At 42.8% G+C, this 25207-nt stretch overlaps 1 protein-coding gene across 2 annotated transcripts in view; it reads right to left on the bottom strand.

The window, feature by feature from the left end:
* Nucleotides 1-25207, bottom strand: part of RCBTB2 (RCC1 and BTB domain containing protein 2) — a 463444-nt gene that overhangs the window by 98685 nt on the left and 339552 nt on the right. For both annotated transcript variants that reach the window (XM_069205377.1, XM_069205376.1), the window contains 2 exons: nucleotides 3738-3928; nucleotides 1843-1969 (listed from right to left, as the gene is read on the bottom strand). In XM_069205377.1, coding sequence (XP_069061478.1) covers nucleotides 1843-1969; nucleotides 3738-3928 — 318 coding nt within the window. The remainder of the gene's footprint in view (nucleotides 1-1842; nucleotides 1970-3737; nucleotides 3929-25207) is intronic.

Raw genomic sequence — 25207 nt, 5'->3', positions numbered from 1 at the left:
CTGGTAAACGGAATTGATGTCTCTGCCGTTTGTATGCTAGAGGTTTCACTGAGCTACAGAACAATTTCCAGAGTTTAAAGCACAGTGCTGCACACCAACTCTGCCTCTTTTCCTTTCTTGTACAAATACCTTTAATTGCAGAGTTGGGTTCCTTGTCTCTCTTTCACATAGCTAATCCCTTCAATTTTTATGTGTGTTCGCCTACTGTGTAAACACATTTTAAATACCTCAGTGTTGTTAAGGGTGACTGGAGATCTATTGGCTGTGAGATTCCATGATGCATGTTGCTAATTGGATAAACAAAACCTACCTCAAGGTATCTACCTTCCTCAATAAAATGTGAAAAATAATTTTGTTACAGGTATGACCTCAACATTGGAGTACTGGACCCTAGACTGAGGCCCCTGACCAACCCTCAATGGAAGTGGTAAAAAATGGATTTCCCCATTGACATTATTGCGTCTCTCTGTCATTGTTGGCGCTCCTGCCCACCTGGCTTCCTTCCACATTACACACTAATTCACCCTTTGTAAGTATATGTGGCATGCACCTGTGGCTGGCAAACGGTTATGGCACTGTGAATACACCTATTGGGGTCAGTATGTAAAGCAACTGGCAGAGCCTTAACTTCTGATCTTGTACATCAAGAAACAAGTAAATTTTGTGCGACCAGAAACAAGGCACTTCTCAGCATCCCTTTTGAAAAATGGGCTATAAACATCAGACACGCCAGAAGCACACTGTTTGCGACTCTGGATCTTCAAGCAAGCAGCTGGGCACTTGGGTTCCTGCTGGGATTCTAGGTGTCTTCTTGACTTTGATACGAGTTGAGGATGGCAATTAAGACTTCTTTAAGTTTGAATGACCACAAGACTTGAGATAAGGTGCAAAACTTTCTTATCCTCCGGCAATAGGTTCGGGGGCACCTTCCTCATTTATAATTCTAATCTAAAAAGGATAGAGTAGCTTTTTTTCAGTGGAGAAACTATTACTTCAATCTGGAACAAAAAACTTGTTGGCAATTTCTTAAGCCATCAATACTATAATTTCATATGACTCACATTTATTTGTATTGCTTAAGGTAATGGCATGCAAATTTTAGGAGTGAGCGCTAAGAGGCAAACTAGATCTACTCCAGGGAAGGTTTAGAAAACAGCAGTAGTATTACTGCACATACATTTGACCTGAATCCAGATGGATTTTCAGGTCATTTAGTTCCCGATCTTTTAAGAAATTCAGCTTCCTTCATCTGAGCACTCCAAACCTACTTGTGTTCAGACTGTCCACACTTACAGACTGCATCTTAAAATCATTTTTTTCTACTTATTACTTGCTGTGGGTCCTATATTCTCTGGAAACTGTGGTAACTGGATCATATCGACAGGAAGATACAGTCCTAGTAATGTCAAAACTTCGTAGACTTCCAGCCTCAAGTAGGAATAAACACAATGTATTGTATACAACATAGACAGCCTTCTAAGCCACTGACACAGCATTCATGAAAAGCAAGTATTAACAATGTGTGTAAGAATGTCTGTTAAGATTCTTATTGAATGGCGTCTAGATTTAAGAAAGCAAGATCTGGAGGAAGAGCAATTCTCTGTCATTATCCACCTACAGTGGAACACTATCAGTTCTACTAATGCTTCACACATAAGGGACCATCCAGAAGTTCCATTAGGGTTTCTGCAAGTCCCAGATAGGAAAGGGATCCAGAAGGCTACATCCATGTTGTCCACAAACTCTATGAACTACTGAACATATCTCTTGTACAATGGATGGGATGAACATTGTGTGCTACATGCTTACCATTATATGCGAAAGGGTTCTATGATGCCTTACCTAATTCGGAGCAGAACTTTATGAACATATATAAACTTTTGATCAACAAGGAACATCAAGTCTGCAGTTTCTGGGTTGTCAAATTCCTTCTTCAGTGACTGAGCTATTGATGGATGATCATCAGGTTCTATGGTAAAAAAAGGAAACGCAAAACCACAATGAAGCACTTCTTTTGTTTACAAAACCACTAACTAGTCACAAGCTACGGTGGGCTGCTATCACCACGTTCCGTGGGTAACAGGGTAGCTTACTTCATTAGTATGGATGAGAGCTGGCGTCACGCTTTAAACAGAGCAATCTACATCAGTTCTTTAAAATTACACCAAACAGCTTAGCTACTCTTCGTTTTCAATTCAATTAGAAAACCAAATCTTGCGATTAAATAATGAGTAACTACCACCTGTTAAAAGAAATCACCACGACATGCTGAAGTTGAAATACAGTGTTTTATTAGCACCGCTTAACAACAAACAATGTAGTTGCTTAACAGGATGCTGTGATACATTTGTACACTTTCAAAATGAAAAAAAACAGATAAATTAGATTTGTCTTGGTAACAGCTGAAAACTTTACATAAAAGAGGAAAAACAGCAGTCACAACTGAAAAAAAGATGATAAAACAATGATAAAACCTGGATGTCAAAAATAAGAACCTAATTTAGGGATTAGTTTTGAATGTTGCCTTTTGGGACAATTCTTCAGGTATGTTGGACATGCGTGGAAATGGCAAATTTAGGGATGATTGACCTGCAAGTATTCAACAAACAATTCCTCTAAAAGAACATTAACGAGTACTGAGCACAGGAAGTTTTCTTTATTTAGTGTACCGCGGGTTTTCAAACTTTGGTTGTTTGTTAACTGCGAAATACATCAAACAGTAAATACATCAATTATGCCAAATGAGGGAATTCGGCTTTTGAGCTGCCTTTGGAGACACTAATAAACAGTAAAAATGCACATAATTATATATAAGGAAATGTTCTGTCTATTTTTGAAAGACTTTACGAGCCTATTAGGCTTTTACGTTTGTCTGTGCAGCTTGTGTCAAGCACAATAAAAATGCTTCTGATGTTCGATATCCTACCCCTAAAGCCATGTACACTGAGAAATGTCATTTCGACTGAGGCGAAATACTCCACTAATATGCAGATTTCCTTTAGCGATTTAAAAAATGAAGTGTAAGGTGGCCTTGTTACTGTTAACTATGCGAGGACTCATTCGTGCTGCCTTTCTTCTTTGAAATGGCAATAACCTTGTTTAGTTAAAAAATATAAATAGAAAACACATTGTGCCACATGCATTTTCATTGCTTTGTCATCACTGAACTATGCATATTTGCAATATGACAATGTTTTCAACTCTGTGTCACGCTTCAAAGTAGTTGAATATCATTAAAAAGTACCAGTCCACATCACTCAAAATTATTTTGGCAGGTTCACGATCCAAAGTAATATTAATATGCATCTAAATCAAGAGGTCAGAGGCAATATAACAAAAGTCGAAACACTGCATTTGCTTTTTGGTGCAGTTTCTCAAACAATAACAGATTTGGTTTAAAGTTTATGAAACAGTTAGCTTGTATCCTCTCCTAAAAATTGCGATTTCACGTGGCAAGCAGTATATTTTTAAGTTATTACATGATTATTCAAGCTGTCTAGGACCTTTTCGCTTACTGCTTTTTGTACTACAAGTACACCTTTTTACATTTGAATTTCTGAGTTCACAAATCGTCATTCAATTTAATTGCAGAATATTGTTCTTACTACTGAATAATAAAAATAATACATTTATTTAGAGTTTGTGACTGAGTACTCGTCCGCCATACTCTAAATCAGGGCCCAAGTCTAGACTGGCCAGAGATGGAACATGATCAATCTAGACAGCCAAACTCTTACCTACTGAGAGAAGGCGCCACATGACAGCAGGTGTGGCGAAACAGGCAAATACGTCATCAGTGCAGCTGAAGTAAGTAAGATGCGGAAGAATGACCGACTGACCCCGGCACTGGCCCCACATGTACACCTGACCACCCTGGGTCTTAGCTGCAGAAGTGTGCGTAACGTGGCAAGCCGCAATCTCTGTAACCCTAGAGTCAGGAAACAAGAATTACCAGCATGTAGCAAGAGCTAATTAAGAACATCATACTTATTGTACTGGTTTATTCATCAGCTGCAGTTAGAAGCCAGCATATTACAGAATATCTACATCATAGTCAACTACTGTCATAATGGCAATGCGATGGTTGCATTCATACTCACAGGATATCGAATGCTGCACCGCCTCAAGTGCAACTATTTACCGCTTTGCCACCAAATGTGTGGTCCTGAAGACCTTTTCGGACTTTGGGTGCCCTTTACGATTCGGCCATCCTCACTGGCAGAAGTCACAGTGGTCTGCTGATGCTGTGCGTGGCTGTGTTTTGCATTGTTTTGAGGCTAGTCATGGTGGATAGAGGCCGGCAAAATTAGAGTAGACTAAGGACTTGTTTAATGATGGATTATACTGGACTGTGGTCGAATTGTTTAAATGAAAACAACAACCTTCTCCAGACGTCCACATGCTGTGGTTGTAGCTGAAAGAGAAGATGTGCATCCACAGAGAAGTTCATCGATCTTGCACGACAGGGCCATTAAAATGTTTGCTACTCCAAGGTCACTACTAAAAGGGAACGTGCATTTTTTTGTTTCTCTGCACTATGGATAGTATCTATTTTCTCACTGTGTACTGTGATGTTACATCCTTTAAGTCAGCAACACAGTTCTGCTGCTTGCTTGTATCTGGCACAAACAAGCTACTACTGCTGAGGAATTTTGCAACTGTTTATAAATATGACACTGATGTGTGATGCATGCTACTGTTGTATCAGCTTTGTCAACTTTATTGTTCAGTTAATTAAAACCATTACAAAAAGAATCGATAAATAATATTTTGAATTTAAAAAGTAGTCGCATTAAAATGCCATTTTATGAGTAAAAAAACGTATTCAAATAATATTGAACTGCAATTTTTCTATGAATCAGGTTTAATCAAAAGTGCTTAGACTTCCGTTAAGCCTACATGCTCCATCTTGGCAGCCCCCACTAACTGGGATAAAAGTCGCCTGAGTATTGTAACATATTTTGCGCAGTTAGCCTCGGCCCAGGCTGCCGAGTGTGAGAACCAGATGTTAGATGTCTCCATACAAGTGCGCGCCCCCCCAAGGCCAAGGCTACTGGTTGGATTAACTGTCTCCTGTGAGCAGCTAAAGAGGGGCAGCAGCAAAGAAGGTGTAGCCAACTTTTGTGTTGATAGGAGCAGAGTCTGCAGGCTCTTTTATCCCTGTGAGCGGGCAAGGAGGGGTTAAAGTCCTTGATTGGCAAGGCTAATGTTCGCAGGTAAAGAATCTGAGGTCGAGTTCCCACATTTATTGATTCTAAAAGTATAGCTGAGGTGCCCCAATCAAGTAGGAGTCATTCAACATTGGCACTGCTGATGGTGATTTGACTGACAGTGTCTTGCTCCCTTGAGATTTCCTTTGCTCTTCTGTTAATTGTTTTTTTCCAAGTGCTGAATGCCACAGTATCTGCCAATTGGATGGAGTCGCCCATTTCGAAGGTCTTCCATGCTTTGCTTAGGTGCATGTTCCAGGGATTACCAGGAGTTTCAAAGATGATCCTCAAGTGGTGTTTCAGTGAATGTGTTTGCCTTCATAAGCCTGATGTAGTATTTCAGGATGGCTGCTTGGCAGTCTAACTTCTGCGACGCAAGGCCCAGTTCCAATCTGAGTCTAGAGTGTCTGTGTACTTCGTTTGTTGAAAAATTCATAAATACGCCCTGCAGTGAGCTTGTTCTAGGGTGGCTTCTAAAAATCCATGAAATGCCAGGTTGCCATCTTGCAGGGCGGAGAGTAGAGTCGCCTTTGATACCCTTAGTATTGGGGCTGCCGACACGCTTCTTAGTTGATTACTCAGTTGGGAGATCTCGTAAGTGTTTGCAGTGGCTTTGTTTCTGATAGCGCTTTTCTATTTCCCTGTCAAACTATTTTCAGTGAACCACACGCCAAGGTAGTTGTATTTCCTGTCTGTGCAGACGGTCCGACTTCAGAGCTGCTAGGTTATGATCTTTTCGTTTTTTTACCTTCCAAATATGAGGACTTTTGTTTTATCCTGGTTTACTTGAAGCTGGTTGGCTATGTTGAATGTATTCAGCACACATTCAAAGCCCGATGTAGACGGTGTTTTGCGCAGTCCATTATCACAAATCAGCAGCGTATTGGATGGTTTGAAGTTTTGTGGGGCCAAACTTTGGTGGAACCAGCCTGCTAGCCTGCAGGTGTGCCCCTAAGTCTGTTGTGTACAAATTAAACAACAGTGGAGCCAGGATGCAACCCTACTTTAGGTCTCTGTTGGTTTCTATTTTCCGAGACAGTGTGCCTGGGCCAGTTGTAACTAGGACCCATGTGTGTGTAAACAGTGAGCTGATAGCACTTAAGAGTTGTTTGGGAATACCCCATGCTGACAGCTTTATCCATAGGGTTTCACAATTCACCCTGCCGAAAGCCATACTGTAATCCACGAAGCAGCAGAATAACAGCAAGTGATTGATTTTAACCGCTTGCTGCTGCAAGTATGAGAGCGCTATGATGTTGTCCACTGTCGAAGCCCCAGGTCTGAAGCCAGATTGAAAAAACAGCAGGATTTGGCACTCCTGTACCCAGGCTTCCAGTTGGCCCAGCAATATGCGTGCATAAATTTTCACCTCCACATCCAGGAGAGCTATTTGGCGATAATTTGATGCCACTGTGCGATCTACCTTTTTATTAATTGGGAAGAGTATGTAACCTCTCCAGGAGTCCTGGATGGTGGCCAGCTGAAATGCGCAATTAAAGAGCTAGGACAGCCTCTCCGCCCAATCCAGCGGTCAGCATTTGAACAGGGAAGCTGGTAGACCATTTGGCCCTTCTGCGTCATCCTTCCTTATGCTCTTTAAAGCGTTTTCTATCGTACCAATAGTGAAGTTATTTGGTTCCACACCATTTGCCTCATTGGGGGCAACAGGTTAATTAGCTTTGATCTCTGGGCTTTCTCCTGCCGTTGAGGAGAGCGCTTCACAGGGAGGGGAGGATATGTACTGGGTCTTCTCTGGCCTGTTACTGGCGGGCCCCAGGTCCAGTTGGCTGGCCATGTACAAGGTTGTAACATGAGTGACCCATGCGGCCTCTGCAACACCATTCTCCCTAGAAACATGACCACTCCTTAACTTGTTTACGTGCTCCCACAAACAGCCATGATTTGAGTCCTTTAGTAGCTGAAATAGGGTTTCCCATTCTTTTTGATCTTTTGCCACCTTGCATTCCCATATTTGTTTCTTAAGAGCTCTTCTATTATTTGCTATCTGAGCCACTGTATCATTTGTGGGTTTTTGTTTGTGCGTGTGCTGAGCTCTGCGAAGGTCCCATCTTGCCTTGGGCATGGTTTTTTCCAATTGTGGTGCCGTGCTCCTCAAGGCAGGACGTGATGGATAAGCACTTGGAGGTTTGCCTTGCAGCAAGTAGAGAGGATCATCCACAGACTTCTCCCACCATTCGAAGTTCAAATGAGGCTCAGAGGCTGAGTGTTTAGCCATGAAGATATACTGGTTGAATGCTCTGGTCTCCATTTGAATCTTCTTACCGAGTGTACCTTCTCTATGCATGTTGATGCCCCTACCACAGTGATCATTTCTGCTGCCTGGACATGTAGGTCTATGATACACTTTAGCGGATTATGGTCGGCTCCGCCCTTTCGGTGACTTCAAAGTTGCTAAGCCTCTGAATTAGCTTTTCTGAGAGAAACACGTAGTCAATAGTTGAGCCTCCCTTGAAACTGGGTGGAAAGGCACTGACCTTCAGTTTTTTCACATACTCCTGGCGAGTTGAAGTTCATTTAAAGGATGTCAGGAAGTTTTGTATTAATTGACGGCCTCTATCCTGGGGAGTTTCCTCTGGTTGGGCGTCTAGCCCATTTACATTAAAGTCTCCCAACATGACTATTTCATGGGCGGGGTGACTGAAGATGATGGATTCCAGGATCTATAGGAGTTTGAGGATTGACGCTGACTTTAATTTTTTTGGAGCACTTATGTAACAGTTGAACAGTATCAGGTCTACTTTTTCCCGGTTGATGTTTACACCACTAATGGAAATTACTTGGGACATTTTACTGTTGATTGGAAGTTCAGTGGCCACCAGGCAGACTGCATGCTTAATGAAGGTGGATAAGCCACCAGAAGGACGTCCAAAAATAGTTGGGCGAGTATCTGGCAGGAAGATGTCATAGTAGCCTGATAAGAGGGATGGAGCACATTCCCATGTTTCTTGCATGCAGATAACGTAATTAGAGTTTAAATAGGACCATGCTTCCCTGGACCTGGCGATGCTCTTGAGACATGCCACATTTCCTGGCAAAATTGTTAAGGATTTAAGTGATCACGGAGAGTAATGCTCTACGCCCCCGTGGTGCTAGGACCTATGCCTCGGTCCATCCAAGTCCCTCCGCATGCTTTGTGAGAGTGAGTATGTGTCCGGGAGCACCTCTCTTTTGTTTTGCGAATAAACTATAGTTAGAGCCTGTGGGGACTCCATTGTGGGGGACCAGCGATTCCTCCCCCAACTTGAGCCTCTTAAGATAGTTTTTGGTGTTTCCCTGGGGCCAGTATTTAATAAAACAAATGGGTATTTGAAAGGTGGAGAAATATATAGGTCGATGCCCCATTCTGCAAAAGACTCTCTTACGGCCCATACTGCTTCCCTCTGAGCTGCGCTGTTCTAAGTTGTTTTTGTGACGTATCCGCTGGCATTTGGGAAGGGTGGCTCAAACCTGACCCAGTCCATGTCCTCCGAGGTGATGTGCCTGAGTGCTGGCAATTGAGTGAAGAGAAGTAATGGGTTCCCCCTGTTTAAGATGTCTATGGGACCTTCAGAGGTGTAACAAGGGATAAAACTAAGTTTCAGAGAATTCTGTTCTGCTGATTCAGGTGTGACGTGTCTGGCGGGCAGCGGGCATGTCGAGCCCCCAGCGAGGTGCTGGGAGCTCTATACTGTGAGGAAGCATCCGTGCTACTGTTGTAAGTTATTTGCTATGCCACACAGTGCTGAATCTGATATGCGGTACTGAACCTGATGGTTAGGACGGAAGCCCGACGTGATGTAACTGTAAGTTTCAGTATGTTATTCCTGTCATTCTATTTGAAGGAATACGCATAAAAATAATTTGGACAAAAACTACTACTGTTGAGGAGAGCACCAGTGCTGACCAGTATTTCAAATCACTAGCTATAAATTATCAACCAAACAATTTCTCATTCCTACAGCTACACACACACTGCTTTGGTACCACATCTGTCCTCAAGTAGGTAGTAATCACTTGTGAAGCAGCTAAAAGTAACTGTGGCGCTTGCTTTCATTTGTTCCACCACCCCACCAGTATCTGTCAGAAATATCACAATCCTGTTCATGCAATATTGAAGGCGTTTACTACCAACTGTACAATAATTTAAAAATAAATTATTTTCAAGATTCGTTCTTAGGATTATTACATGTTTCTCAAATGCATGTTCTCCCAACCATCCTCAGACAAAGTCTTCTCAGTTCTTTGATCCATGTCAACTGTCAACACCTTATGCATGTCCTTTAACTGACAAATCTGATCTCTGCTTTTTAAATTTCAAATTTTGTTAGGAGTCTATTTGCTCATTTCTTTACAGTCAGATACGTAACTCAAATGTGTGTCTAACTGTATCCAAAACGGTCTGCTGCATCACAACTTTTTTTCTTTTGCTATTTTCGGGAATATGTTCTGCTTCCCTGTCTCCTATCCTCATCTACAAATACTGGTGTAACTTTTGGTTGGTTCTACAAGTTCATCTAACTGCAATAGGGTATGCAGTAAGGATTACAGGCCCCACTGGAATTACAAGATCCATAATAACCATGAATATGTTGCATTCTAAGACATTTTACCTGCTAAAAAGAGCTGAAAGGTTTGGGTGATACTATGAGAAAAAATGAGGAACTGCCTGCTGAAGCAGGTGATTTCTCTGGTGATTCCTCATTTCTGATAATACCACTGGTATCTTTAACTCCAAGAGTAAGGGGGAGCTGGATAATACAAGGCCCAGTAACACAGCAGTCATAATGAGGCACTAATGGGTGTAAACAGGGGAAAAAAGAATCATAATTGGCTAACATTCCTCAACATTTACTCTCAAGGTGCCTACCTACCTAATTTACCACATTACAATAGCTTTGCTTTAAGCAAGAAGCACAAGTTACAACATGCCCACAAATGATGTTCGTGTCTTGGTCCTCACTGCCCGAATATTTCTCCTTATTTTTTTAACGATGGCATAGACTCACTGTATTTCTTTAAGAGGCATTCTGAGGAATGCTAAAGCTGTGTTCTTCTGACCTAGGATCATCCATTTTGGCACACTTCAGTGCATCCTTTCTGTTACTTCCTTGCCATGATGTCCCTGTGAATGTTATTAAACCCTTGTTAGGTCTCAGCTAGACAGCGCGTGCGCTGTCTCGCATAGACATGTTGTATATACTTTGTGGGCTTTAGCCTGCCTATAGGCTTCCCATTTGCTGGCTGCATCGTCGCTCTCATTTTCTTTCTCCCCATTTGATTATGGCATGCATTTTTCATGCCTCTTCCTGCGTTTAGCCCTCCCTGAGAGAAGGGACCCATTACACAATCTATCCACAGCTCCCATTTTAGGATCTGTTTTAGGAACGACTTATTCTTTGTTAAAGAGCACTTAACACAAGCGGTCATGTTTCGCTCTGAGCTCCTCTGTAAACAGGCCTGTAAATCTTGTTTTTATCTCCTTAAATTTGCTGTGCATTCAAGGATCAAGATCAAATGTCAGAAGCTGTTTTCAGAGGGTGCCTGCTTATTTTTGTTTCTTGGACTTCATAGTGAGTGGATTTTATTTGTTTATGTCCCAGTGTTGCTTGCCCGTCCCCCCCAACTCCCTCCTGCTTCAATGCTTGAGCCATCCAAACACCCCCTCCCTCATCGCTGCCTGCAAATGCGACAGAGTCTGCCCTTTGAAAAAATACTGCTAGCACTGACAAGAATATTTGTTCAAAATACTTTTGTATGTTGCTTTTGGAAAACAGCTGTCAGCTTGGTTCTGTTGAGGGGCACTATACGGATATCCGTTGTTGTTCTGTCAGTGTAAACTGTCTTACTTTTTTGTGTAACCTTACCCCATCCTTCAATCCCACACTGTATAGTTTGTTGACATGAACGTTTGTAAACACTGAGCTGAGAAGGCGGAGGAGAAGGGAAGCGTGCCAGCCAATCTGCCTTTTCTTGGTTCTTGTATGTCTGGCAGGGATTCTTCTGGCGCAATTGTTTTCATCTCGTGGGTGTGCCGAGTTCTTGTTAGAGCAACAAAAACAACATTTGCAGTGCATAAAATAAAAGATTTGCTAGTAAGGGCTATATTGCTACTTGAATGCTCCCTAGTTTAGTTGCCAAAAATCCTTTTAACTGAGGTGGAGAGAAGGAAACGGGTTGATGTTCAATTCCATACCCAACATTATTTGGGCTACACATCTTGGTCGTCAGAGTGGGTGTAAATCTGTACACTACAGCACTCATCTTGGTCGTGGCTCCTTCCGTGAGCCCTCCTGGGCATTGTTTAGTAGCCTTCCATGATAGGGATTTCCTTTCTTTTGTAAATGAGAAATGCCAGCTGTTTACTGTTGCTACCATATGCACTCTTGTTGCACTGTGGAAAATGCCTTGCTTGTACACTGATACCCCTCTCTAAACTACAGAGATGTGTAAAGGAATTATAAACAAGACTAATTCAACATGCCTAACAACTAGAAGCCTGCAATAACCACATACGTGTTATTAACGTTCATGTCACAGTGTAACTGTGTCATCGCTTCAGCTGTGATTTAAAAGATGACAGTTTCTCTCCTGTTTGTAGCGTATCAAAGTCATCACAATTCCTAATGCCGGCGTGAAAGGTGGGTCACTGACAGAAGTACAATTAATGCTTCAACAAATGTATAATTAGTAGATTTCTGGCTGTGTCTATTCCCATGGATATTCAAATTAAATATCTGATGGAACGTTCATTGATTTCACCAGTTATGTTCACTACAAAAAAGCACAGATCTGTCAATTAATGCATTCTAACCCAGAGCAAGCTTGAGAGAGACTGAAGTTCAACTGCTTGAAGTGACCACCAGTCTGCTAAAAACAGTTTGCTTTACTCAGTCCTGCATCACCAACAATCCTCTACAGTAGTCCTTCTGAAATGTTCCTTTGATCGATAAATCACCCCCCACCCTGCTCACCCACTACTGCTCCCCCATCCGCTACTCCGTTGGTCACCCACTCCTATTAAAATATATTTTTTTAAACATTTCTTGAAGGGCCCCTGCACCTCCCATTTGCTGCCAGACCACTTTGCTTGCAAAACTGTATTTTTAAAAAAACATTCTGCCCTAAATGGTAGCGGCCATCTTGGACTGGTAAATAATATACTAATTAAAATGGCACCATCGAAATTCTCCAGGTGCATGGATGTAGCGCATGCATGCACATATGTCATGCATTCTGTGTCACCACAGATGCACAAGCATCCTGAATGATGCAGGCTTCAATAGCGTCATGACATTTTTTTTCTTCATTGGCAAACCAAAAAGGTCCCAAAGGTGAGACCTATTGGCTTTGCCAATGCTTGGTTTAGTTACATCAATGTTATTGTTGCTCCTCCTCATAGATTGCACTGTATACCTTAATTCAGCCATTCCCATTAATTAATCCGTACATATAACTAAAATATGAAGCTTTCCAGCTCGGCAGTATTAGATGAACGTTCATTCATCCAACATGTTGCTTTTAATGATTAGGGAGCTATAAGCACATTCCTTTTGTTTTCGACTGGTACCACGCAGTGTGTGTCTTTTTTTATTTTCTAATCAAGCTTTGGTGATTTTCTACATCCACTTGATTTTTGTACATTTTCTGTAATGTAGAGGATGTTTTACTAACGATGCATATGTTATATTAAAAAAAACAGGTTGGTTTAACTTGGTTTATTTGTGTACGATTCAGGGTAGGGCAGAATACTGTACGTGCAATAACTTTATATTGTATACATATATACTTGTTTGTCTGAGCACATTGTAACAAAAATATAAAACTCTGAAGCGCCTGCACTGTAAGTTCTATTTTAGTTGCAATCATTTTATTAGTTTGTGTTTCCTGTTCTACAGTATGTTCTGGACGTGAATAAAATGTTCTATGCCAAAACACAGTCTGCAAAATTACTGTAGGTCATAGGTGTACAAAGTAGTTCCACAATGACGGATTCAGGCCTGAATTGCATTGTATTTACTTTTCATACAAGTTCCATTTAAGATTCACAGTATGCATATTTATTTTATGTCTCTGTCTAAGAATTTGGTTACATTTATATTGTACGATGTGAAGCTTGGTTAAGACATTTGAGCCTTTAGTGTGCCTGAGTTGTGTGTTTAATGTTTGAATTTCTGCTTCTAGTTTATTGAGATGGTTAAAGATAGCTTTATTTTTTTAGGGCCATTTGTTGGCTAATAGTGCCTCTCAGTGTAGCTTTGAGGGCGTTCAATCTTATGGCTGGGGAAGTGTCAAATGGGTGGTTTTCTATGAGGAAGTGGTCAATAGCCTTTGCTATTTTTTCTCTGTTATCAGGGTCATCTAGTAGATCATCGTTTAGGCGCCACTGCAGTGGCAGAGTGTAGGGTCATTTAGAGTTCTATGGGAAGCCGTTCATCTCGAAATTACAGCTCCCCATATAGGACACCTCTTGAAATACACAGCGTGTTGCAAAACGAATATGACACACTCCAGAATGAATGTACTAAGTGTCAATATAAATAAGATACCTGGCAGAGTGAATCTGACTTGAACCAAAACAAATATGAAACCTGGCTGAGTGAGTATGCTACTTAGTGATTAATATGAATAACTTACACTCTGAATTGAATAAGAGATATACTGAAATATATAACAAATCATACTCAAATAAATATGGCAATAAAGCAATCACTGAAATAAACAGAAAATTCACCAAAAAGAATGGGACATTTCTTGAAATGACTGACATATGCCAAGCAGAATATGACATACATTAGAATGAATATGACAGATTGAAATGAATATAAGGTACCGAAATTAAAATAAATTATTCTGAAAAGAATATAACGTGCATTGAACATTCCATTTATCAAAGTGAATATGGTTTGCATTGAAAGAAATATGACACACACTGACATGATTATGATATGTGTTGTAATGGGTATGATTCATGTTAAATTTAATATGATGTGTTAATATGAATGAGACATCCATTACAAGGAATATGACACATGCTAAAATGAATATGACATGCATTTAAATGAATATGAGCCCCTTCAAAATTATCTCAATATGCCCTAAACTGAATATGACCAATGCTGAAATTAAAACGAAACTTGTCTAAATGAATATGTCATACTTTGAAATTAATATGATACACATCAAAATGGATATTACATATATTGAAATGAATACGACATATCTTGAAATGGATACGACCCATGTTAAAAATATTATGTTAGCAATATGGCACAGGTTAAGATGAATATGAACCACTTTGACATGAATATGACATCTGGTGAACTTAATATGACCCATATCAAAATGAATATGAAATTCATTAAAATGAATATGACACTTTTTGAAATGAATATGAAACTATGTGAGATAAATGTAGCATGCGTCGAAATTAATAAAGCACATATCAAAATGAACACAAACCATGTTTAAATGAATATTACTCTACTTAAAAGAATATGGCTTGCATTGAACTGATGTTGATTTGCTTTAAAATTAATATTACATATTAAAATGACATATTCTGAAAGGATATGATATAAACAAAATTTGAATTAACTAAAATTAATATATTTTTTTGGCTATGTGCTGCATTTAGTTTTTGCCAGCTTCAGGACTCTGAGCACTTTACCACTGCTGACCAGTGCTAAAGTGCAAGTGCTCTCTATCTAAATTGTATTGATGATTGGTTTATCGACAACTGGCATATTTATTTTACCTGTAAGTCCCTACTATAGTGAAACATGTGTGCCCAGGGCCTGTAAATCAAATGCTACTAGTGGGCCTGCAGCACTGATTGTGCCACCCACATGATTAGACATGTAAACATGTCCAGACCTGCTACTGCAGTGGCTGTGTGGGGAGTTTTAAACTGCCATTTCAACCTGGCAAGTGCACCCACTTGCCAGGCCCAAACCTTCCCTTTTACTACATGTTAGTCACCCCTAAGGTAGGCCCAAGGCAGCCCCAGGGCAAGGTGCAGTGTATTTAAAAGGTAGGACATGTACTGGCGTGCTTCACATGTCCTGATAGTGAAATATTGCTAAATTTGTTTTTCACTATTGCAAGGCTTGTCTCTCCCGTAGGGTAACATGGGAATTGCCTTGAAATATCTTTTAAGTGTAATTTCCAATTGGGAGCAGATAGAGATTTGGAGTTTGGGGTCTCCGAACTCGCAATTCAAAAATACATCTTTTAGTGAAGTTGGTTTTTAAATTGTGAGTTTGAAAATGCCACTTTTAGAAAGTGGGCATTTTATTGCTTAACCATTCTGTGTCTCTGCCTAGCTGTGGAATACACATCTGGGTCACGATGACAGTTGAGCTGTTTGTGAGTTCACTCAAAACAGCCACATAAAGGGATCTGAGGTGTGCCATGCATAGCTTGATGGGTCTTCCTGAGCTAGAGTGGTGTGCTGAGCTGACACTTGCACCTGAATAGTCTGTGACTGTCCTTATAGAAAGCAGTCTCCACCCCCCTGGAGTATGTCTGGGGCCAGGGCAGGAATATCAGGGTCTTGTGCACTAGAAAGACGTCTCTTTTAAGTTTTCCTACTTCAAGGCAGCAATGGGTATAAGTACTGGACCCTTGACCCCACAAATTTATGCTGCTTGCTGCTTCTGTCCTGGGAGTGAAAGAACTGGACTTTGCTTTCTAAGTCCTGCTTTCAAAGGTTCCCTAAGGGCTTGAACTGAATTTGCCACCTGTTAAGAAGTCTCAGGGACATCAAAGACTTCATCAGCCAGCACCTAGGCTCTCTTGCTGAGAGTCCTGACTTGCCAAGTGGTGCCACATCCAGTTCATTGGCCCTTGGGAGTGAGTTCTGGTGCATCCAAGAAGAAACCATGTATATCGACTCCAGAGTGACTTTGGAATCGGTGCCACTGTCTGACTTCATGCAGCTGTCTAGACCCGAGCCGTGGTTTCCACTGAGTACAATGATCGAGACCGATGCTGCAGGCACGACACCGCCGCAGTGCCTGCAAAGTCCCACCACAGCGTGAGTTCCGAATGCAGTCTCACTGACGCTTGTGACACCCAACTCTGACTCCACTGCAGCACCTGTGGCCCGATGGTGTCATTGTGACACCGTGAAGTCGAAGCCTGTGTATTGACATGCAGGATTCATCGACCCACCTTGTCAATAGGAACTGATGCTGCTCCACTGATGCCGCATCACCTTCTCTGCAACCATAAGGAACCAATGCCTCACCTCTCCTGCCTAGCAGAAAGGAACCTACGCCTCCCTTCCTCAGTAGCAGTAAGGAACCAACACCACACCAACTCCAGTGACGCCTCACCTCCGTGACTCCCTGCAAAGTTTTTGTTTCCTCATTTTCCAAGGTACTGTACCTGGGGTCCGTGCGAATCCGTGACCAGCCCACACTCCCACTCAAGTGTCGTCGGACTATTGGGAATGACTCCATCAAGACGTCGTGATAGCCACAGTTGGAGCTATTGTGTTTCTAAGTGCTATACTAATATTTAGGGCCTGATTACGAGTTTGGTTGTCGGGCCGTCAGACTCCCATGTTGGCGGTCCCAAAAAGACTGCAGCGCTGGCGGTCCACAGACCACGATATTATGATTCATACAGGCAGGACCATCATCCACCAAGCAAAAAAGGCAGACTGCCAAGCAAAAAAGGCAGACCGCAAGTGGTGCAACAGCTTGGATTTAGGCAGTCTGACCTCCAGTGCCATCAGCACCGTGGCCAAACACCAAGCCTACTACAAACACTCTTTGCTGTGGCGGTCAACCACTGCGGTCTGCGTTCAGCAAAGTAACAGACAAGTGCACACTGGATAAATTCAAAACAACACAGCTTACACACATCGGCCAAGTGGACACACTTGCAAAGGACACTATAAAACACACCCCTTCACAGACACATCATTTTGTCAATTTTTTGTCATTGGTCAGCCCTTTTTTCCCCATCCCATTTTACACCTTTCACACACATCGTCTATTTTTTTCCCCATATTCACCTGTCTTGTTTAGTTTGTCACTGTCACCCCCCTTACTTTCCAGGCATGTCATGGGCCAAAAACCCATGATTTTCAGAGGATGAGTTGAGAGCCATGGTGGATCATTAGAGTAGAGCCACAGTTGTTTGGAGCCTAAGTCCAGCGCACTCCTCTCAGTAGGGAAATTAAAATGTGGGACAAGATAGTTAACAGAGTGATTGCTGTAGACACCATCCTGCGCACAAAGGAGGACATTAGGAAGAGGTGGAACAACATCAGGGACAAGGTCATTTCCCTGGTCACCAGGCAGCAGCTGGAGGCCAAGAAGACTGGCAGTGGCCCTCACTGTGCCCTGTTAAGACTCTTTCCCTGGGAGGAGAAGGTCTTGGCCATCCTGCATCCTCAGGGCTTGACAGGAATAACTGGGGGAGTGGAGTCTGGCAAGTCACAACACAAATAATGTCACAAAACTGCAATGTCATGCATGCTGACAGCTTAGCTGTTGCCACTGTCTTGTTCATGTACCTCAACAAAATTCAATACCCAAAGTATCTGAGTTGTAACACTGTCAATCTGTATAACTGGATCCAATATCACATTTACAAGGCCCATCACATGTCATATGTCAGAATGTTGTCTGGAAATCTCACAATAACAAAAACACATTCCAGGTTTCATGGTATGTTCAAAATGAAAACTTATGCACAAACCTAAATGCAGCCTGCATACAGATATGTAACACCAAACATTTGTCAAGCGTTGGAGAGTTCAGAGAGTGGCCTGACTGTAACTCCCCATACGCACTGTTCCAGTAACTCCAAACACCAGCCCAGTGGTCACTTGTCCCAATACCCTTGTTTGTGACCTCTCAATTGAAGTGTACTCCCCCTGGGAGGATACCATTTGTTTAGTGTGTGTAGTGTAGAGAGTGATCTGACTGCAAAGCACAATAGACCCTGTTCCAGTAACTCTAAACACCAGCACGGTGGTCACTTGTCCAAAAACACTAGTTTGTGAACTCTCAATTAATGTGGGAGGGTAACATTTGCCAAGTGTGTATAGTAGGGGAAGTGACCATGCTGCAACTCCCAGGAGGCACTGTTTCAGTAACTCCAAACACCACCAAGTGGTTACTTGTCCAATGACCCCTGTTTGTGAACTCTCAATTGAAGTGCACTCAGCTGCAAGGATACCATTTGTCAAGTGTGTGTAGTAGAGGGGAGTGACCTGACTGCAACTCCCAGGAGCCACTGTTTTAGTAACAAGAGTGATCTGACTGCAAGGCACAATAGGCCCGGTTCCAGTAACTCCAAACACCAGCCCAATGGTCACTTGTCCAAATACACTCGTACTTCCCCAGCACCATACCCCAGCTGATGTCAAAAGTGCAACAAGAGAAGGCCTGACTGGTTGCTAAGTCACTTCTGTACTGATTGTGTGTGAGCAATGTCAGGTGCTACAATCATGAAGTGAGTGACTCATTGTTGCACTTATGTCCCGTTCCTTAACAGGAAACTTAGATATCCAAACCGTCCTTGGTTATTGATGCCGAATGAGTCTGCATTTGGTAGGCCACATGTCCATATATGCACAGGGAAGAAATTTCCATACCCACCAAACAAGCCCTTTCATTGTCACTCAAGTGTATGGGTGATGTCTGTACTATCAGCCTATGGGGACTGTATGCATTGAGTCAATTCTGCAGAGTGTAAATGTGTTTGTCCAGTCCGGCCTAAGGAGTTTACACCTCACATCACAGTACATGTTGCTGGAACATGGGCTAACTGATGTCAGTAGGCCTGCTTAGTCATTGTAGGCCTTGAGCAGGGTAGTGGGATAGGGTGCAGATGAATCCAAAAGTCTGTAGTAATGTCCCTGTACTTATTGGCATGTGTGCTTCACACTTGGGGTATGTTGACAAATTGCCCATTTTATGCTTGGTGTTTCTAACATGTGTGTGACACAACCATTTAGGCAAAAACTTGTGTTTTTAATCACTTGATTTATCTCTTGCATCCATACAGGTAAACACCCATCAAAAGAAGGAAATTTGGAGAGCCATCACCCAGAAGGTGCAGACCCTGGGGGTCCATAGCGGGCAGAGAGCCCACTGTTGCAAGAGTTGGGAGGACCTGAGACGCTGGGCCCGGAAGATCGTGGAGGTCCAGCCTGGGCTGTCCTCCCACTGTGGGCAGGGCGCACGTTGGAGCATGACCACCCTAAGAGCCTGCATTCAGGCAGTGGCGTACCCAGACCTTGACGGGCGTTTGAGGGGAGCACAGCAGCCACAGGGGGTGAGTACAGAGCATATTCCTGCCTGCCACATAGCCAAGTTGATGTGTTAAGTTCTGACATCTCCTCCTGATGACTGAGAATGGGCCATGTATGACACACAAGATGAGTAACTGTTTGTGTAGATATGTAATTTGGTGCATACTGATGTGCCTTGCCTATTAGCCAGGGACCTGGGACACAACTGAGTACAATCCACAAAACAATTGCTCTCCAGGGACAACACAAGGCTGTGTACAGTGATCAATCAAGTAAGGTTTGTTGTTGTAGTGGGTCTAAATTATACGCAAAAGACCACTACTCCTCAGTGTTACAGCCCAAAGAAAAAGAAGTGGTGAATCACTGTCCTCAGCCATGTGTCTGGCCAAGTGAGTAAATTAGCGTCTTCTCCCCAGAGGCCATTTGTTTTCAGCGTGTGACGAGTGATCTGGTGCCTCACTACTGTCTGTCATGTGAAGGTGGCCATCATACATGTGATAGAGCATACATTGTTCTTTGGGTGTAGCTACAGATCAAACCTTTCCTTTGGTAAGTGGGGAAGGTCCATTGACATGATTTATGGCCTATCACTGTTGCCAAAATTCCTTGTGTCAACATGTTAGCATGTGTCCCGTTCACTTTTGATAAAATTTGTACACTGCTGTTTCATGCATCATTTACCTGTGTCAGGGGATGATTTCGGTATTCCCTCACATATATTTGCATGCCAACCTGTCTTTGGAATTGGACATATGTAATTGGGCTACATTTCATGTCGTGCCACAGACAGGAGTGTGTCATGATTGATTGTTGGCTCACACATACTCTCTCCCTTCATTGCAGGTCATTGGGCTGCAGTAGCAATGAGGGACATGACAGGTAGGACTAGAGTTTTTACACACAATGTCCAATTGCATGCCATTGATGTGGCATCATGTGGCAAAGTGCTCTGCACATGTGAAATGGGGAAGATTTGTTCCCTGACTGTTGGCATGCATCATGGAGTGACAAAGTTATGTTGGAATCACATGTGGTTGGGTACAACCATTCATTCACGGACATCTGGGTTTGCAAAATGGAGACAGTGGTATAGCTTCCCATTGGGCAACATGTTGAGGGCCTTCTACAAGTACTTGCAAATCGCTGGGCTTCTACAACATACAAAGGATTAATGGCATCTACTGATGCAATCAGACTATGTCATAGCAAGGGGTGCCAAGTAGTAGTCTAGATTTCCCTGGGGCTAGCTGATTCTTTGTGATGTGGATTTTAGAGACAAATCTCCCTGACAATTTGCACATTTTGTTGACAGTATACATTTCCATGCAAGATAAGTAGTTATCTGAGCAACATTAGTACTACCTCCATGACTCCATTAGGACAATTTACACATGGTGAATTGTGAATTGTTGATATGTTTCCAGTTTGACATGAGCATTTCCTGAGCATTTCCTTATCACCTCCTTCAGGATACTGTACTGCTGTCAGCAACATGGCAGGATTTGAGACAAACTGATGTCTCCATGACCTTGAGTGGGATCTGTTGGAATGAACTTGGCATTGGCCTACTATTGTATGACGACAGGTAACAGGTATGCTCCACAAGGCAAAGCATTGAATGTGATATGGTCTCCTACGTGTTCAATGGTTACTGAGATTGCACAACTTCACCCGTGCAACTGGAGTTGTCTGAGATCCTGTTTTTCCTGTGGGCAACTGTTGACAGTTCATGTGGCATGCATGCATATGATCTGGTACATTTAGGAGCCACCTTGATGTAGTTTGTTGCCGGGGCCTACTTGACGTCATAGTAATGTTTGCTAATCACAGCTATTGTTCAAGTGTGATCAGTAACATGTGGTGTCCCTTTTCCCCTTTGCATTTGCAGCATCATCCCAGGCAAGTGAAGGAGACAGGGTGCAGCCAAGTGGGGAAGCATCTGGCCACAGTACCTCCAGTCATTATACCACCGACATGGAGGGATCCAATGGTCCGGAGGGTGAGGGGAGTGCCACAGAGGACGCAGGATCGACCTCGTCATCTTCATATTTTACCTTCAGTGGCCACTCCCTAGCGGTGGGGAACCCATCAGGACCTGCTCCTGTACCATCCTTGCCGCCACCCTCAGTTATATCACCACCCTCCATGTTGCTTCCCACCCAGTTCGCCATGCCCACTCACCCAAAAGGGTTGGCGTCTCCTTTGCCCCAGCCACCTCAGCACCAGCCCCCGTTACCCCTGCTGCCCTGAGTGAGAAGACTATTGACCTCCTGCAGAATATCTCTTTGGAGCAGATTGCCATTGTGAATGCCATCCATGGGTTGGCAAACCAACTTCAGCAGACAAATGCTTTCCTAGAAGGCCTTCATAGTGACATGTCTGGGCCTACAGAGATCTTTTCAGGCTCTGGCCTCCTCCCTGTTGACAGTCATCCACCCCCAATCCTCCCTCCTACCACCTCTCTCTTCCCAATCCAAATTACCTATTCCCCTACCAGTCCTAAGCACACAGACACATCCGCATGCACCTACCTCAACACACACAAGCAGCAAACATCGGCACAAGACACACCGGCATGTAGGCACTTGGCATTCACCCACAGACACCACATCAGCCACCATTTCAACAGACAACCCCACACACCATATCCACCATACCCACAGACACCACCACAACACCCAGTGACACATCCATCACACCCACCATACTCCCAGACAACAGCTCACAACCCATGGACCCTCACTCCTCAGACATCATACCCCCAGAGACCACCACAACACCCACAGACACATCCACCATACCCACAGACACCCCCCAACAGACACACACACATCCACCAACCCACCATCACCCAGCACCTCCACCTGCCAGCCCCCCTAAAAAACACAAATGCCCACACCCATACACACAATAGACACCACCCAAACACAGGCATACCTCACACATGAACACACACAAGGCATCTACACCTACTGACAAGCCCAACACTCCATCAACCTCCAAATCCCCAACCTCTTCTGATGACCTTACCTGTTTTCCCAAGGAGAGTATTCTTTTCAACTTTGCCCTTTCCCCTGTTACCTCCAAACCCACTCCCAAACCCAAAAGGCCCCCACCTACAGCCCAACCCATCCCTTCGACATCCAGGTCCTCTCCAGTCACACCTGTTCCCCTGCAAGCACCCACACCCATCCCCCCACAAGAAGACGCCCACCCCTCTGAAGAAAAAGCCCCCCCTCCCAAACACACCCATCCCCCTGACCACACCACACAAAAGGATGAGCTCCTAGGTGCCTGCCTGCCACTTGAGACCCCTTCCTGTGGAAGGTCCCTGGCAGTGATTGGAGTCTAGGTTGGGCACAGTAATGTGCACGGACACATATAGAGTGGCCAATGGCCTTTTTCTTTTCAGCATTTGAATTGAATAAACCCAAGCTCTTATTTTATTGAGTTCACATTTGCCCTGCCATTACTTTTGTACCTTTATGTTGTTCCTGAATCACTTGTGCTGTATGCCTACAGTTGAGTGTGTTTCAACCTGATTGCTGATCCAGTTGCTGTTGTTTGCAATATCTGACTTAGTGGCCAGTGCTGGTCACCTAAGACAAGGGTAGATGTCCACTGTATAGATATGTAGGTATTGATCCAATTGGGGTGTCATTGCATTGTGTTATGTTTGCTACGGTAAGTATTTCATCTGGTGTTGGCCAATTTCAGCATGTATGGTGTTAGATTTGTCCCCCTGATATGGACTGTACTTTCATCTCATGTGTGGGAGATACAGTTTTGTTTGTCCAAACATGGAGGGTGTTCAATTGTGATAGCTTCCTTTGCATTTGACTGACCCTGTGTCCATTTTGATGTTTGTACCTTACAGCTACTTCATCTAGATGTATGGCCCATGCTGTTGTGAGTGCTTTCTTGACTTGCACTTACACATTTGACAGATAGGCATGCCACTTTGCTCACATATTGTTTGTCCCTGAGATACATGAAGGGCCAGTTCCTGTGCAAATGCAGTTTTAGGGACATGTGCACAGCGAAATGTGTCCCAGAGCAGCCTCCTTCCATGAATGCTCCTGATCCTGCCATCCCCATTCTGCAGCTATTGTTTGCATTGTGAGCTTTGGATATTTGTTTCACAACCTATTGTGCATCCCATTGACCTTCCATTCTGTTGCAATGTGGGTGCTGTGTCGGTCCATCGATGAGCAGCACCTGCTGCAGGACGTGTGTGATGGGCTCCATGGCAGCACAGGCTGTGTAACATGGCCTGTAGGTGAGTTGCTTCCTTTATTCTCTCTGTTTCTACCTCCTGGGATGTGGTGGTTGGACTAGTACATCACGTTGGTGGTAGGCAATATCATAATGTTTCAGACAGAAGCACTGGCTCCATTGGCTTGTTTGGCCGGCCTCGTCACCCCAGTGGTCTGCGCTGCCTGGTGGTGCCAGTGGGAAATTGGCAGTCTTTCCTCTATGGGACTGCCAGCATCGTAATACGGTGGTCCAACAGCCAAGCAGATGGTGGTCGGACCGCCAAATTTGTAATGAAGCCCTTAATCTTTGAAAATGTGTATCTTTGCTTGTGTATGTTGGATTTATTGTCGGTTTGGTCTTGTTTTATTCAGATAAATAATGGCAATTTTTCTAAACTGGTGTGGAGTACTTTTGTGGTGTTTTCACTGTGTGTGTGTGAAAAAATACTTTACACATTGTCTCTGAGATAAGCCTGACTGCTCATGCCAAGCTACCAAGGCTGTGAGCAGGGGTTATCTTAGCTGTGTGACTCCCTTAGCCTGACTAGAGTGAGGGTCCCTACTTGTACAGGGTGCAAACCACTACCAACTAGAGACCCCATTTCTAACACCTCCCTTCACCTCTACGCACACATTAAAAAGTGTGGTATTTAGAAAAATACTTACCTATGTGATAAAGTACTGTGTGCCAAATGTGGAAATACTTATCTGCATTGTAAATGGATTCATGTAAGGGATGCGTGGTAAAGGCTGGTTCCTTGTTTTATATACTGTTAAATGTGTGGTATATTAATTTCAGCTCATTCATTTTAGTACATACCATACCCTTTGAGAATATGTAATATTACATGTAGTATGTAATATTAATTTTAAAGCAAATCAACATAAGGTCAGTGCAAGCCATATTCATTTAAACAGCGGTCATATTCATTTAAGAATGGCTTCTGTTCATTTCACTATATGCTTAATTCAGTTCAAAGCATGCTACATTTATCTCACAGTTTCATATTTGTTTCAAAAAGTGTCATATTCATGTTACAAAATATTATATTAATTTTGATGTGGGCAATATTAATTTCACCAGGTGTCATATTCATTTTAAAGTGGCTGATATTCATCTTAACATGTGTCATATTCCTTTCAATGAATGCCATTCATTTCAATGGATGTCATTTTCACCTTCAAACCTGTCATAATAATTTTAACACAAGGCATATCCATTTTAACATAGGTCATATTCATTTCAATATATGCAATATTTATTTTGCTGTGTATCATATTAATTTCAAAGCATAACATATTCATTTTGATAAGTTTCATTTTAATTTCAGCTTTGGTCATATTCAGTTTAAGACATGTTTACTTAATTTCAGTGGAGCTCATATACGTTTCAATGCATGTCATATTCATCTTAGCATGTATCATATTGCTTTCAATGGATGCTTCATTCATATTAACACATCTTAATT

The sequence above is a fragment of the Pleurodeles waltl genome, chromosome 8 (genome assembly GCF_031143425.1).
Source record: "Pleurodeles waltl isolate 20211129_DDA chromosome 8, aPleWal1.hap1.20221129, whole genome shotgun sequence".
NCBI lineage: Eukaryota > Metazoa > Chordata > Amphibia > Caudata > Salamandridae > Pleurodeles > Pleurodeles waltl.
The sequence above is the reverse complement of the archived record's forward strand: the minus strand, read 5'-3'. Positions and strand labels throughout refer to the sequence as shown.